Here is a 16,477-nt window from a genome sequence, read left to right on the forward strand (position 1 = left end):
TGTAAGCGACAATTTAATGAAATAAAAGTTGTATTTGGAAATTCCACGTATTAAAGCACACACCTTATATTCAAATAAATAGCACATAATAAACATAATACGATGACAAATTTAGATCACATTGACATAAAAAACATAGACATTGGCCAAACTAAAATGACACCAACTTTCAAAAAAATGAACAGTAAAAATGAACAGTACATTTAAACAGTAAAACCCACGGGTAAACAGTGGATTACGTGAATAGTAAAATGAACAGTACTGTGAACAGTGAAAGGTGAACAGTGTTGACCGGGCAAGAAAAACAACGGGTGCAAACTCATGTCCAGTGGCAGTGAATAGTAACTTGACTGGTCGAATTCTTGACTTCTCGACTTTGCCTTTTCTTGACTACGGGTGGACTTGCTCTAATGACCCACTTGTTAACTTTCTTCAAATTTCTCAAATGTACTCAAATGGATCACTGGGAATCGTTCAGCATTTTGGACAAACGTCCTACAGATCTGTCTTTTCCTTTCAGCTGCCCTGCACTCCACTGCTGAAACAAATTAACGAAAATGACCCTCCCCTCCCGTACGTTGATACAATAAGGCTCTTGATCAAACTAGCCAAGAGGAAGACACAGACATTAGCGGTACCAAAATCCTCAGAAGATTTCAAGAATCCTATTACAGTGACCCCTAAATAGATAGCTAGTTTTTGTGATCGTTAAGAATAACAATGGTCTTTTACTGTCAGCCATCATTCATAAACTAACGAAAGAAGCACTGATCATATGCATATATGCCATTATTGCTAGCCAGCCCATTCTACGTACGTTGAAAGCAATACTAACAATCAAGCAACGTGACATGTCCTTCCTGAGAGAGCTAGCAGCCATGAGCACAGTTAAAATTCGAAGAATTTATTCTAATTCTTGCATTAGAAAAATTTGCAGCATGAAGTAAATGAATATGACAATATGAGGTGACACCAACTACCGCAAAATATTTACAAATCTACAGAATGTGAATCATCTATGAATTCTACTTTTTCTCGAAAAGGGTTTTTGATGTTCATCTCAAACTGTTCTAATAGAAACATAACTACACGAATACCCACAGAGTGCTACAGAAATGGGTATTAAACTTGCAAGAATTGAACTGCCACAGTGTGTTGACAAATAAGATTCACAACACAGACAGAAAGTTATTCTTCCCAGACCGGAGTAGACTGAAATCCCTAATATCAGAGAGAACACATCAGAAATCAATGGTATAATAAAATGTTGTCAATTAGCTGTCAAATCCTAAAGAAAGCAAATTCAAAAGTAATGAGGCAATGGGTTTTCTAAAATGTAAAAAGTTCATGCCTGCATGGAGATGTCATTGTTGAAGATTGTTTATGGTGCAGAGAATCCCCAATAACAGACAAGGGGAGGTCACTCCTGTAAGATCAAATATGGACATAACACATATCATCATAAAGTAATTGATGATTAGCTTAATATCAATCCTAGTTTAACATGGATACAAACAGTAAATCAATACTAGTAACTTAATGAATAGTGTATCAATTCATTAAGGATAGTAATCCATTGCTTAGTCGACAAGAAAGGCTATAAGTTGTGATACATTAGGAATCTAATAGTGAAACCTAAACCGACAAGGAATGCTTTAATGGGAAGCTTCTTGAGGTTTAAGTCTCATATATATACAGATGAATTGGTCCCTGATTACTACCACGACTATTGCATAAGTTCTGTCCATTGAGAAGCAAGTTGGTAAGTAACAGAAGACTATATTCAGTGATCGAGTTAAGCAGTTGCATAAGATGGAATCCATGACTGTTATTGCTGAAGGTAAGCCTTAATCCTATTATGATTGTTGTGCATATGTTGTGAGCATGTAACTATGGTTTTACAATTGGTATCAGAGCATAGGCTCACAAATATGAAAAATCGTTTTAGGGTTTTGCAAAACAAACATAAATTTTTTTTAAGGGTTTTTGCTTTACGGGTCAAGTAACTGATCAGATTATTGACCAAGTCACTGGTCATGTAACTGATCAGGTACCTGACCAAGTAAGTAACTGACCAGGTAACTGACCAAGTAACTGGTCAGGTACCTGATCAAGGTAAGTTACTTAAGTCGACTGCTGCATCTGGTTAATTATAAAATTCACGCTTCCGCTATGATTTTTTAGCAGCAAATTGGGGAAAAAGCAAAAACAGGTTTTTCTGTGAAAATTGTTTTCGATTCATAGCATGATAATTAAGTTTTGATTGTGCCCAAGAACCCTAGTTGCATTCCCGGCGTGCGTTAGGCTAGAGTAGATGGTGACCGGATGAAATTTACAATTTCTTGATTGTTCTGTGGTTTCTTGGAATCGAATCAATTTTGGTTATGCTTGAATATGCATGTTGAATTGATTGATGATATGGTATTGTATCTGTGATTGTGTAAAATTGTATGAAGAACAGAAATCTCCCAGATTTTGTTTACACGTTAAAGTTGACAGATACAAGAGCTTAATTTTCTTACAAGGATGAATCTGGATAGAATGTAAAGTAAAAGAGCTCATATGTTTTGTGGTTTTCTGTTGGCACAAGTGATTATGATGCACAAAGCATCCTTCATTGATGTTGGCAGAAAACATTGATCAGGTACGTGTAACTGGTCAAGTAACTGACCAAGTAACTGTATCTGATCGAGTAACAAAACTGAAATTGTGTTTTGTGTTTTAAAACTACGCTTCAATTTTATCTTCCAAAGAAGTGGTCAAGTGTGGTTTTAGAATACAAAACAGCAGTATGCATGCTTGATGAAAATAAATTCGGATACTTAGAAATTTTTCTTCTGTCTAAAGATGTGGATAAATTTCTTTGGATAACTTGTTTTCATTGAACATGGCATATTGATAAAGAACTCCAGGATATTAAGTTTCTGCTCAAAAGTGATGCTTAATATTGTTTTTGTTATGGACTGACATGAATGCAAGTATGGTTGTTTAGGTTTTCTGTATGTTCTTGTTTTGGTTACTTAAAGCTAAATAAAACACAGAAAACTTAAATATATTTTCTTTACAAACTGAGAACTCACTCGAATTTTTGTTTTGCTCCTTAGGTAACTCTTACATGAACTTGAACAGTGTCTTGATGTTAACTGGAACCAACTATAGAGCTTGGCTAGACTCTGTGGAAAATTATATGGGAATGCATGAGAACATAGACTACTGCTTTACTGAGGATAAGCCTGAAGAGTTAAATGAAAAGAGCACCAAGAAAGATACTGACCTTTACAAGAAGTGGCATAGATCCAATAGAATGGCTAAGAACCTCATCAGAACATCTATGTCTAAGACTGTCAGGGGAAGTATAGAAGAGCCTGAGCTAGCATCAGATTTTCTGGAACTCATAGGTGCTAAGTTTAAAGAAAGTGAAAAAGCAGAAGCAGCTAGGCTAACCAAGGAGTTTCATGATTTGAAGTACATGGGTTCAGGGGGAGTTAGAGAACATATTATGAAGATGATCAATATAAATGGCAGACTCAGGGAACTCTTAATGGGGGTTAGGGATGAGCAAGTAGTGCATTATGCACTACATTCCTTGCCTAACAGTTTTAGTCATCTTAGGACCAGTTACAACTCTCAAAAGGGAAACTGGACTCTAGATGAACTTATATCCATCTGTGTGGATGAGGAATCTAGGATCAAGGAAGAAAAGGAACCTGCTACAACCATTAACCTCATTGAGAAGCCTAAAAGGAAAAAGCCCCAGAATAAGCTCAAGCCTACCAAAGCCATAACTAAGAGTTCAACAGCTGTAGTGGCCAAGGAAAACAGGCCATTCAGGTTCAAGTGCTACTTTTGCAAAAGAGTAGGACACATGAAAAAGGACTGCACTGGCTATAAGAACTGGTTAGCCAAAAAGGGTAAGATTTTTTCTAATACAGTTTTTTCCTTAGAAATTAATCTTATAAATGTTGAACCACAGTCTTGGTGGATAGATTCAGGCTCACCTATTCATATTACTAATTCTTTGCAGGGATTCATAAGGAGGAGAATCCCAAAAAGTGATGAAGTGAACCTGTGTGTAGGAAATGGCATGAGAGTAGCAGTCAAGGCTATTGGAACCTTAAAGCTCGATTTAGGATTAGGAAAATTATTAGTTCTGGACAATGTTTTTTATGTACCTTCCATGAGAAGGAATTTGGTTTCAGTTTCTCTTTTAGTAAAATCTGGTTGTAGACTTGTTATGGATAGTAATGGAATTCTTATTTCTAAAAATTCTGTTCAAATTGGTTCTGGTGTTATTATGAATGATTATTTACAGTTAAATTGTTCAATGGCTCAACAAGAAATTTTACTTGTTGAAAATAACACTAACAGTACTAGCACTTTAACAGGTGTTAAAAGAACCAAACTAAATGAAAAGTCTGCATTTTTATGGCATAGAAGACTCGGCCATGTTTCAAAAGAGAGACTGAAAATTTTGGTGAAAAACAACATCCTAAATGAACTTGATTTTTCTGATCTAACAGACTGTGTTGAATGCTTTAAGGGAAAAATAACTAATACTAGAAAGAAGACTGCATATAGAAGCCAAAATTTATTAGAACTCATACACACTGATATATGTGGACCATTTAGGCATCAAACTATCTGTGGAAATGTGTATTTTATCACATTCATTGATGACTTTTCTAGATACAGTTATATTTATCTACTTTCAGAAAAGGCACAAGCATTGAAAGCCTTTCAAATCTTTAAGTCTGAAGTAGAAAATCAACTAGAAAAGAAAATCAAAACAGTAAGATCAGATAGAGGAGGTGAGTTCTATGGCAAGTACACTGAATCCGGCCAACAAAAGGGTCCATTTGCCTTGTTTTTACAAGACAATGGAATTAAAGCTCAATATACAACACCCTATAACCCACAACAGAATGGTGTTGCAGAGAGAAAGAATAGGACTCTTTTGAACATGGTTAGATGCATGATGTGTACAACAGGTTTGCCTAAATTTCTGTGGGGTGAGGCTTTAAAAACTGCAAATTATATTTGCAACAGAACACCTAGCAAAGCCATAGAAAATACTGCTTTTGAGCTTTGGTGTGGCAGAAAACCTAGTCTTCATCACTGCCATGTTTGGGGATGTCATGCAGAAGCTAGGATTTATAATCCAAGCTTGAATAAACTTGATCCTAAGACAGTTAGTTGCTATTTTATAGGTTATCCAGATAAATCTAAAGGCTATAAATTATATTCTACTTATCATTCACCTAGAATTTTTGAAACACATCAAGTAAAGTTTCTAAGTGAAAAAGTTCACAATACAAACCTTGAGGATTTATCCTCAGATTTTGAGGAAATTGTGTCGGATGAGAATATAAGCGTAGCATTGCCTTTAGAACAAGAAGTAACTGATCAAGTCACTGGTCGAGTAACTGACCAAGTAACTGATCACGTACCTATAACTAGTCAAGCAACTGACCATGTCACTGACCGAGTAACTGTCACTGGACAAGTCACTGACCATGTAACTGGTCAAGTATCTGACCAAGTCACTGGTCGAGTACCTGTAACTAGTCATGTCACTGACCAAGTAACTGGTCAAGTACCTGTCACTGATCATGTCACTGACCATGTAACTGACCAAGTAACTGTCACTGGTCAGGTAACTGACCACGTAACTGACAACCCTCAGCCTAGAAGATCACAGCGAGCAAGAAAACCAACTTATGGGGGGGAAGATAGTGACTACATTGTTTATCTGCAAGAAGCAGAAATTGAAATAGATTGTGCAGAGGACAATGATCCAACTACATTTAACCAGGCCATTGAAAGTAGTGAATCTCATCAATGGCAGCTAGCAATGGAAGCAGAAATTAATTCCATGAGTCAAAATGCAGTTTGGGAATTAGTTGAACCTGACCCAAATCAGAAACCTATAGGTTGTAAATGGGTTTTCAAAACCAAAAGAGATGCAAATGGCAATATAGAGAGACATAAAGCAAGATTAGTTGCCAAGGGTTTTACACAGAAGGAGGGCATTGACTTTACTGAGACTTTTTCTCCAGTTTCTACAAAAGACTCATTTAGAATAATCATGGCTTTAGTTGCTCACTTTGATATGGAGCTACACCAAATGGATGTTAAGACAGCCTTTTTGAATGGTGAACTAGATGAAGTGATTTATATGAAGCAGCCAGAAGGTTTTGTGCAAGCTGGAAGTGAAAACTTAGTATGCAGGTTAAGAAAATCAATTTATGGCCTTAAACAAGCTTCTAGACAGTGGTACAAGAAATTTGATTCTGTGATTTCTACTTTTGGATTTACAGAGAATCTTGTTGATGAGTGTGTTTACTTGAAGACAGTTGGGAACAATTTTATTTTCCTAGTACTTTATGTTGATGATATACTTTTGGCTAGCAGTAACATTAAACTGCTTAAAGACACCAAGAGCTTTCTGTCAAAGAATTTTGACATGAAAGACTTAGGAGAAGCATCCTATGTACTAGGCATTGAGATTAAAAGAGATAGAGCACAGAGACTACTTGGTTTGTCTCAACAGAATTATATTACTAAAGTTTTGAAGAGATTTGGTATGGAGAAGTGTGCAACTGGAGAAGTCCCCATGTCCAAAGGAGATAAACTAACCAAGAAGCAAAGTTCCAAAAGTGATGTTGTGAAAGAAAATATGGAGTCAAAGCCTTATGCTAGACTTGTAGGAAGTCTCATGTATGCACAAGTCTGCACTAGGCCAGACTTGTCTTTTGCAGTAGGGATTTTATCAAGATTTCAGTCTAATCCAAGCCATGAACATTGGGTAGCTGGGAAGAAAGTGTTGAGATACCTGCAGAAAACTAAAAGTCACATGCTAGTTTATAGGCAAGTGGAGGATCTGAACCTCGTTGGATTTTCAGATTCTGATTTCGCAGGGAATTATCCAGACTCCAAGAAGTCAACTTGTGGATACGTGTACATGCTAGCAGGAGGTGCAGTTGCTTGGAAAACCATGAAGCAAACTCTAGTTTCAACCTCCACCATGCAAGCTGAATTTATTGCAGTATATGAAACTGTGTGTGAAGGACTTTGGATCAGGAATTTCTTGATGCAGACCAAAGTGTTAAGTCACATTGTGGCAGACACACTTGTGATTTATTGCGATAATGAAGCTGCAGTTTTCTTTAGCAAGAACAGTAAAAGATCAAATAATTCTAAGCATATTGATTTAAAGTATTACAGTGTTAGAGAAAGGGTTAAGCATGGTGAGATAGCTGTTTTGAGCATTGACACGAATTCACAGCTAGCAGACCCCTTCACCAAGGCATTGTCAGTAGCAGCATTCCAGAAGCATACAGCCAACATTGGAGTTTTAGCTAGTCTAGATGCTTAGGTTCAGTAGAGAGTTAATCCAGTTGGAGCAATTTAAATTTCTAAGGTTTTTGAGTTCTTGTATTTTTTAGTTGTGGTCTTTTGACTTTATTTATCACAACTTGTTTGTAATGACAGATTTTATTATTATCAATAAACTTTTGAGGTATTTCCAGTTATGATTTTGCTGCAGCTTTATTGTTTTATTTTGGAAATTATCATCTTGTTTTGAATATCATACTTGCTATCAGATGACTTAAATCATGTGAAGCATGATGTTAAGGTTCAAGCAATATTTTTTAAGCCATCAGTGTTCAGTAAATTTGCTTGAGTTTCTGGTTTTAGAAACATAAAGTAGGACCTAATATATGTTTACTTGTTGATACACATTAACATATATTGTATCACTTCTGGTTGAACATATGTAGATTGCAGAAGCTTGTGTTAGTGGTTTTGAAACTCTGCATTTTTGTTAAAATGTATACTGTTTCTTGCTCTACATAAGTAACTGTGATCTGACCATGTTGGAATGGATTTTCGATTTGAGTTTGTTATCTGGCGCGCACTTCAGTAAGTTAAGTAGGTTTTGATGTTCTCTGGTGCAAATCATCGAGCATGATATGTGTGAGTCCAAGGGGGAGATTGTAAGATCAAATATGGACATAACACATATCATCATAAAGTAATTGATGATTAGCTTAATATCAATCCTAGTTTAACATGGATACAAACAGTAAATCAATACTAGTAACTTAATGAATAGTGTATCAATTCATTAAGGATAGTAATCCATTGCTTAGTCGACAAGAAAGGCTATAAGTTGTGATACATTAGGAATCTAATAGTGAAACCTAAACCGACAAGGAATGCTTTAATGGGAAGCTTCTTGAGGTTTAAGTCTCATATATATACAGATGAATTGGTCCCTGATTACTACCACGACTATTGCATAAGTTCTGTCCATTGAGAAGCAAGTTGGTAAGTAACAGAAGACTATATTCAGTGATCGAGTTAAGCAGTTGCATAAGATGGAATCCATGACTGTTATTGCTGAAGGTAAGCCTTAATCCTATTATGATTGTTGTGCATATGTTGTGAGCATGTAACTATGGTTTTACAACTCCATCATAACTCTTCTAATTTACTCTACTGGATACCAATCTTGCATCATGAATTCAGGGTGCTTTTTTCCCTTCACAAAAGACCAGAAAATTAGGTGCTTTGCCAGCAGCTGATGCCTTTCTTATTTCTCTCTTCACTTTCCCCTCTTAGCGTGCTTTGCATGTTTTTCTCCGTAAGTTCATCCCCTCAATTTTTTTTTTTATCTCAAACTTAAGTTGCTGTGCCCAGACATCTGATACCTATAAATAACAGCACACACGAACCATTTCTCATTGTGTCCAATTCCTAGGTTTCTTCATTGATTCTAGGATAGACTCTCTACCTCGAACTATTCCTTGTGATTAATTATGGCATCACAACCTACTCGTCCTTGGTTTCGACTAAGCTCCATGGTGCGGCCAGCCACGACACCAACCCCAGCTCCTGCAGCAGCCCCGGCACCCACCCCCGCACCAACCCCTGCCCCTGCACCTGTGGTTCGACCTACATTGAGGCCGCTAGCTCCTCTTCCTCCTGCTGAACCCACTCCACCACCACCAGCGGTCCGAGCTCCAATTCCGCCCGCACCAGCAGCCCCAACTCCAACTCCACGGCCACTTGCTGTGGCACCTCCACCGGTTGCTACTGCTCCAGCAGCACCACCACCTCTGGCTGTGACTAGTTCAACTGCATCTGTTCCATCGTCCCCAGCTCGTGGCGTTAGTTCTGCTCCCTCAGCAGCATCCCCTCCTGCAACTGCAATTGCCATCACATCCGCTTCATCAGTACCATCATCTCCTGGAAAGGTAGCCCCATCCTCTACATCAGGGGTGCCATCTCCTAGAAGCAGGGTCACTACTTCAGTGTCCGACTATCCAGTTACCTCCAGAGCAGTACCTCCACCAAAACCCGTGGCCACTACAATTTCAGTGCCACGACAAACTTATTCTCCACCTAAACCCAGAAGCACAACCATTTCATTACCCAGTACTGCTCGGGAGCCTAGTCCCAGTTACATTCCACCTCCCAGAACCCTTAAGCCGGTGAATAATACCCCACCTCAGTCGCCTAGCAGGCCCAAACCTACTGCCCCGCCACCCTCTCCTCTCAAACTGCCACCATCTCAGTTAAGGTCCAGCACTGCAGATCAAACTGATCAAAGGATTCCATTAGAGGCTGAGCAGAAGATGGTGCTGGTCCAAAAGACCATTGATCAAAAGCCGACTTCCTGGTTCAGTACTGGAGTCTCAAAGCAGGATCATGAGTCTACTCGTGAGTCCCAAAGGCCTGGCAATCATGCCCACCATGCAAAGCAGGAAGAGAAAATCACCAAGAAGAAGTTATCATCTGATTCTGAGGAGGCTCCAGGCATGAGGGTTATAACTCTTACAGGTGATAACAAAGGGGCTTATATGGAACTCATTCAATCCCCTAATAAACATCATGAGCAACGTGGGGAGCATTCTCATTATCTTTTCAAGAAAGGCCACAATGGTAAGTCGGCACAGACAGTTGGGAGTCATGAATCTGATAAAAGCTACAGCAGCAGCAGCAGCAGTGGCGAGGAAGGCAAGCCAAAAATGAAGGACAAAAGTCACCACAAAGGAATTAAGGCAGGGAGCTCATCACAGCTGCCTCTGAGTTCATTCACAAACAGCAATGTTCAAGGGATCAACAACTCCATTGTGTACAACAGTTCCTGCACTCACCACGACCCGGGCGTGCACCTTGCTCTCACTAGGAAGCCCAATGGGGATGGATTCGATGTCAAGAGCCATGTCAATGGCCGACACAGTTAAGTGAGAGACAGAAAGCACAACAACACACAACTGAGAATCGATCAAAGGAGAATTGTTAAACGGTTTTAATTAATTACTTTCATGTTTTTGGATTTATTAGGCTACTATATAATTTGTGATGAGAGAATAAAATATGAGTGATTTTCATATGTAAGTGTTGGAAAAAGGGGGCATATATGGGTTCTGATTCTTCAGCTTCCACTCCTAGTTGGATGTGACTAAAGATTGTTGATCGCCTTGTTTCCTAATAAAAAGGGTCTATGGCCTGTTTATTATGCAGTGCTAGATCAATACCACAAAAGGGAACTTGTATCTTTTCTTATTAATACTACTACAGCCTAAATTTGATTCAGAAACTCATTACACATTTCATCCAACACCATCTGGGCATTTCATCATTACTATAATGCAACGTTTCTGGGCTACAGAAAATCTAAAGTCAGAAACTTGAACAATGAATAACAGGCTTCAGAAGTACACTCACTTTGGTTCCTAGCTGTGGTTTTTGAGTGCCGTAATTGGTTTCAGCAGAGACGGGGAGATAGGGGCACGAATCAGGAGAGGCTTCTCCGAGAAACAAGAACTTCGTCACGGGCATGGTATCAGATAAAGTTGGGTTCTTGATTGAATTGGAGTTGGAACTAGAAGAATCTCGGAGGAGTTGCTTGTTTCCTCGGAAAAGTGGGGGAGCAAGGAGAAAGATCGAAATTGAGTGCGGATAGGAAAACGAAAAACTAACTACTAAAATATTGAATATCGAGGAAATATTGATAGTCCAAAAAATGAAAATATTGATGGAAATATTGAGGAAATTTCGATCTAAGTAAATTTTTGAAAAAAATGATGAAAATTTAGAAAGTAACATGGAAATCATTAATGAATTTTTATGAAATGTTTACATGATCAGTTACTTATAATATTTCAAACAAAGTGTTTGATCAACTTAATTGTATAATGATTGTAGTAATTTGGAGTATAATAAGATACATTGACATGACATAAATATGAAATTCTACAAGAAAATTCTCCAAAATGATTTAAATAGGAGACTAGGAGAGTTAATTATTAATTATAATAATATTTTACAATTAAATACATATGTTAAAAAAAAATCGGTCTCCAAATAAACAGAAAAATAAGTAGAAAATAGTCCATTGAAATACATAGAAAAGTTTATTATTATTATTATTATTATTATTATTATTATTATTATTATTATTATTATTATTATTTTAATAGAGCCAAATGTTTACTAATTAGCAAATTAGATAATTAGAAGATTTATAGGCATGGAGGGAAAAAACACAAACAGCAATACATGACCCTATAAATTTTTAAAGTTTTCCTCTTTAGATGCTATCAGTTTAGTCGGATTGGATAAGGACAAAGGCTAGTTTTCACGAGCCACATATCGTGAGAGGTGGCGATAATCTCGAAATTTCGCAAAAATTTTGAATATTTCCGGAAATATCACGAATATTTCGAATATTTCTGGAAATATCGGGAAATTTCGAAAATTTCTCCCGATATTCTCTTAGTAAGTCAAAGATATATCGAGAGCCTAAAAAAATGGAAATATCGCGGAAATTTCGGGGATATTATCGATTTTTCAGTCCTTGCGAAAAACCTTGAGTATTTGACCCGTTTTCTTGAAGGTGGGTATGGGTCAGCCTAGTTAGATTAGGGTCCAAACCGAATGGATCCGTCTTTGAATGAGTGAAATGATGTAATGACTAATGAGTGATGTTTGTTTCTGTTTTATAATGAGTGATAACTGAGTGTCTTGGCCAGCGGTGGAATTTTCATTTATATTTATTCAGATGATTAGAGACTTTTGTCTCTTGTACGCTTGCTTTCAATAAGTAAGTGAAATTATATAAATGAGCGGCATTAATTTTTCCAGCATATACTGTTAATAAAAAGGCTTCTAATTCTTTAGCCTGGAGAGGAATTCTTGATGTCAGATCTTTAGTGATGGAAGGTATGAGATGGACTGTTGGGATTGGTAAATACATTTTATTCTGGACTTTTAATTGGGTTTTGCCTTATCCTCTTTATTTGAAAATCCTTGAAGATGAAAGGAACAATTTAGATTGGACTATTACAGGACTCTTTTGAGAAATCGACTGAAGACAAGAGATAAACTCTCTCTTTATAATCCTAATATTCCTTCTTGTTGTCCTTTATGCCAGAATGGAATTGAAAATTTAAAGGATTAAATACTCGTTACTCCTCATACTTTTGCATGAAAAACAGTTTAGTCCAAATTTTTTAAATTAAACAGTTTAGTCCTTATTCTTTCTAATTCTCACACAACAGGTCCTAAAATGACTTTTATACCCCTCACTCTCTCTCTCTCTCTCTATATATATATATATATATACACACACACACACACACACACATATATATATAGGAGAATTCTTGGGTACCTTGGTGTTTGCCATACCCGCATTTGGTTAAATATTTTGGACCATTGGATTAGTAATATATCTAATGGTTCAAAATATTTAACAAATTGGTAACTTGTTTAGCCCTTAGCCTTTCTAATTTTTTTGGTAACACAAACTACTAATTGAATTGAAAACAATTAATAAAGATAGCTAGTGAAAACAATAAAGCCAATTAATGTTTGATTATCAATTGACAATTGACAATTATGATTTTTCCTTTTTCAAAAAAAAATTAAAAGAACCTTCTATCCTAGGTTCACCGAATTACTTTTAGTTAAATAGTCTATATTACTAAATAATTTTATTATTAGTGAATTAATGCTTGTTATTAATGGACAATTACACAATTGAAAATTACGTTTTTTCCTTATTAAAAACAAAAACCTTCTAACCTAAGTTCGCAAAATTAGTATTAGTTAAGTAATCTTTATTACCAATTAATTATATCATTAGTAGTTTCCTTAACCAAATATAATTCTGTTTACATGCATTTTACGACAACGACAACAATTAGTGTAAAAATAAATAATATTTGTTTTAAATGTAGTCAAATGAGAACCTACTTTATGACTCATTTACTCAAATGAGAATCTATTTTACTCTAATGAGAACCTATTACAATTAATTACCACTTTTAGGACTTAATTACTCAAATGAGAACCTACTTTTCTCTAACGAAGATCTTATTTACTTTAATGCGGATTTTTTTTTCTAATTACCACATGTGTTCTCAAAGTCGTTACATGAGTCTTCAAAGTGGTAAATATTATATAAAATAGAACATGTATGAATCTTTATGTTTTTATCATTAGTGAAATTATTACTACAATGACTACACATTTTATCACAACCCACAACACTTGATGTAAAAGCGGTAACTTTTGTTCTATTTGTAGTAATTACTCCGCCTAAACTAATGTACTAATTTATAGACAATTTAACAAGTATGACAACAAATTTGTTGTCAGAGTGGTAAATCTTTATGTTTTTATCAAATGTGTATATATGTGTGTGTTTGTGTGTGTGTGTGTATATATATATATATATATATATATATATATAAGTTTGCTCAGGTGCGGATATCCGCACCGAAGAAAAAGGTGCGGATTTCCAGTTTTGACCCACTTTCCGATCACATTTTTACATCTTAGCCGTTCAGTTTTTAGATCCTAATGTATAGATCATCTCTGCAAAATTTCAGCCAATTTGATGATCGTTAAAGCATCCAAAATTGCAATTTACACGAACGGACCGAATCTGTCGAACCGGAACCGTTCGTATTTATAATGGTAAATTGCAGTTTTAGATGCCTTAACGATCACCAAATTGGCTGAAATTTTGTAGAAGTGATCTATACATTATGACCTAAAAACTGAACGGCTAAGATGTGAAAAAGTGATCGGAAAGTGGGTCAAAACCGGAAATCCGCACCTAAGCAAAAAGTGTGGACGTCCGCACCGGAGAAGCGCTGTATATATATATATATAGAGAGAGAGAGAGAGAGAGAGAGGCAGAAAAAATAAAAAAATAAAAAGTGAGGGGTATAATAGTCATTTTAGGACCTGTTGTTTGAGAATTAAAAAGAATAAGGACTAAACTATTTAATTTTAAAATTTTGGACTAAACTGTTTTTCATGCAAAAGTATGAGGAGTAACGAGTATTTAGTCCAAATTTAAACCATCTTTTTATGCATTGTAACTTTGCTCAGGCTGTTTGGAGATTCTCAAACAACATACATATTCCTAATAATTGGTTTGGTTCTTTTATTTCTTGGATAGAATCTTTGTTTCATAATCCTGACATTACTGCAGATACCATATCACAAGTTCTTCTGTTTTCTTGATCAATTTGGCATACCAGAAATCAGGTAGTTTTTAAACAGTTAATTCCCTCCCCTTCTCAAACTTTCTTCGGGGCTGTTACTCTAGGAGCTAACTATGCAAAGCTTATCTTAAAGTGTGTAATACTAAGCTTTCTAAGTACTTTCATATTAAATGGAATCCTCCAGATCATGATCAAATTAAAATAAATTTTGATGGTTCTGTGAGGCAGGGTAATGCTTCTCTTGGCTTTTTTTTTAGGAATGCTGATGGTCAACCTATTTTTGCTGCTTCTAAGAATCTGGGACATGCTTCAGTACTCATTGCTAAAGCTATAGCTCTCAGGGACGCTTTACATGTTGCTCAATATTATAACTTTTCCAGAGTTTTAGTTGAAGGAGATTCTAAAGTGCTTATGGATTGCATTCTTAAGAAGATAGCTACTCCTTGGCGGATTAAGACTTTGGTGGAAGATTGCTTCTTCTTTCTCTTTCATCAGGTTTAGGCATATTTTCAGGGACGCTAATTTTGTGGTAGACAAATTAGCAAACTTTGATCTTCAAGATCGTTTTATAGCTATTTGGCATCATTGTCTCCCCCTTTCTGTGTCCCATGTGTTCCATTTGGATCAGCTGGGTGGGGGAGTACCTAGAGGTTTCTCTCTATATTTTGTTTTCTTGTTTTGTTTCTGTCATAAAAAAAAAAAATTCCATCATATATTATATACTTGTTCATTGATTTATGATTGAAGTTTCAGGGTGATTATGTGTTTGTCATCTGGCCTTAGTTTAATATGATGAAATCTTCTGAAAATTTTATATACACCCTAGCCTCGAGAGCAATTAAGAGAGAAAGTAAAATCCTAGCGTTCTACACGAAACCTAGCTTGTAGGAGGAGATGGAGCTAATCGACGACAAGGCGGTTCGCCTGTTTGTCTTCGCTGGTGGTGGTCGACGGTAAACAGCCAGTTGATTTCTGGTCTTCGAAAGGCGAGGGACTGTGGTGGACGTAATCCTACTTGGTCGGAAATTTGCTGACTAAGAGAGCATTCAACTGGAATTCCTTCAGAGGGATCTTCCGGTTAGCATGGGTCTTGAATGGCCGCTACACGATTCAGGAGCACGGTGATTGATTTCTATTCACCCTTCTAGAGCCTTCTGATTGGAATCGAATTCTGAGAGGAGGATCGTGGGGCTTTGACCAGGTACTGGTGGTTTTGGCTCCGTACTAAGGCGTCAGTCATAGCCAACGTTCCTCTCAACATGCTGGCGTTCTAGGTTAAATTCAGAGGCATTCCACCAGCTTTTCAGACTGATGCATCTGGTTGATTGGTAGCGCCCTTGACCTATTTGTTTATAAGGATTCGGTAGAGTGTGCGGCAAGTCAGGTCTGAATTTGCGTGAAAATTGATTTGCAGCAGCCTTTTTTTTTTTTTTTCAGTTAAAGTTTCACGGTGGACGACGACGTCGATATAGATGCGACTTCTCTTTGAGAATTCGTATGGGCATTACAGAGACTGTGGCTTGCCCAACCATGTTGGATTGCCCTACACTGGTCTGTCGCTGCCTCAGGTGGTCCAAGCTGCTGCACCGCCTACGCAGTGCAACATGGAACATGCTTTGGCTAAGGTTCAAACTATTCCTACGCCTGGCCCTATGTTCTCGACGTCATGCCACCAACGCTATCTATGGCGATGTTTGATGGTATTCCAGTGGCATCGCTGAGGACACATAAGACTATTACTATCCAGAAGTTTGATTCTCATGTTGCTATGGTAATGGCTGTTAGTGGAGTGATGACGCTACTACAAAAATTGAATCAGACGACGGCTAAAAACTGTCGTCTGATGTGGAGCTGACTGTCGTATATCTCGCTGCCGTCTGATGAAACATGATTTAGAGAACTGTCGTCTGAAGAACTCGGCATCCACATCAACAGCATGTCGACAG

At 37.0% G+C, this 16,477-nt stretch overlaps 1 protein-coding gene across 1 annotated transcript; it reads left to right on the forward strand.

Annotated features, from left to right (window-relative positions):
• The first annotated feature begins 8,864 nt into the window (after positions 1–8,864).
• LOC133716784 (vegetative cell wall protein gp1) lies at positions 8,865–10,253 on the forward strand. Its single transcript, XM_062143442.1, has one exon. It carries the CDS (start codon positions 8,865–8,867, stop codon positions 10,251–10,253), a length of 1,389 nt encoding a protein of 462 aa, XP_061999426.1.
• Positions 10,254–16,477: the final 6,224 nt, after the last annotated feature.

This window comes from Rosa rugosa, chromosome 6 (genome assembly GCF_958449725.1).
Source record: "Rosa rugosa chromosome 6, drRosRugo1.1, whole genome shotgun sequence".
Taxonomy (NCBI): Eukaryota; Viridiplantae; Streptophyta; class Magnoliopsida; order Rosales; family Rosaceae; genus Rosa; species Rosa rugosa.

Bases quoted from the DNA above. Each gene is read 5' to 3' on its own strand.
- LOC133716784 (XM_062143442.1), top strand. From the start codon at position 8,865: ATGGTGCGGCCAGCCACGACACCAACCCCAGCTCCTGCAGCAGCCCCG.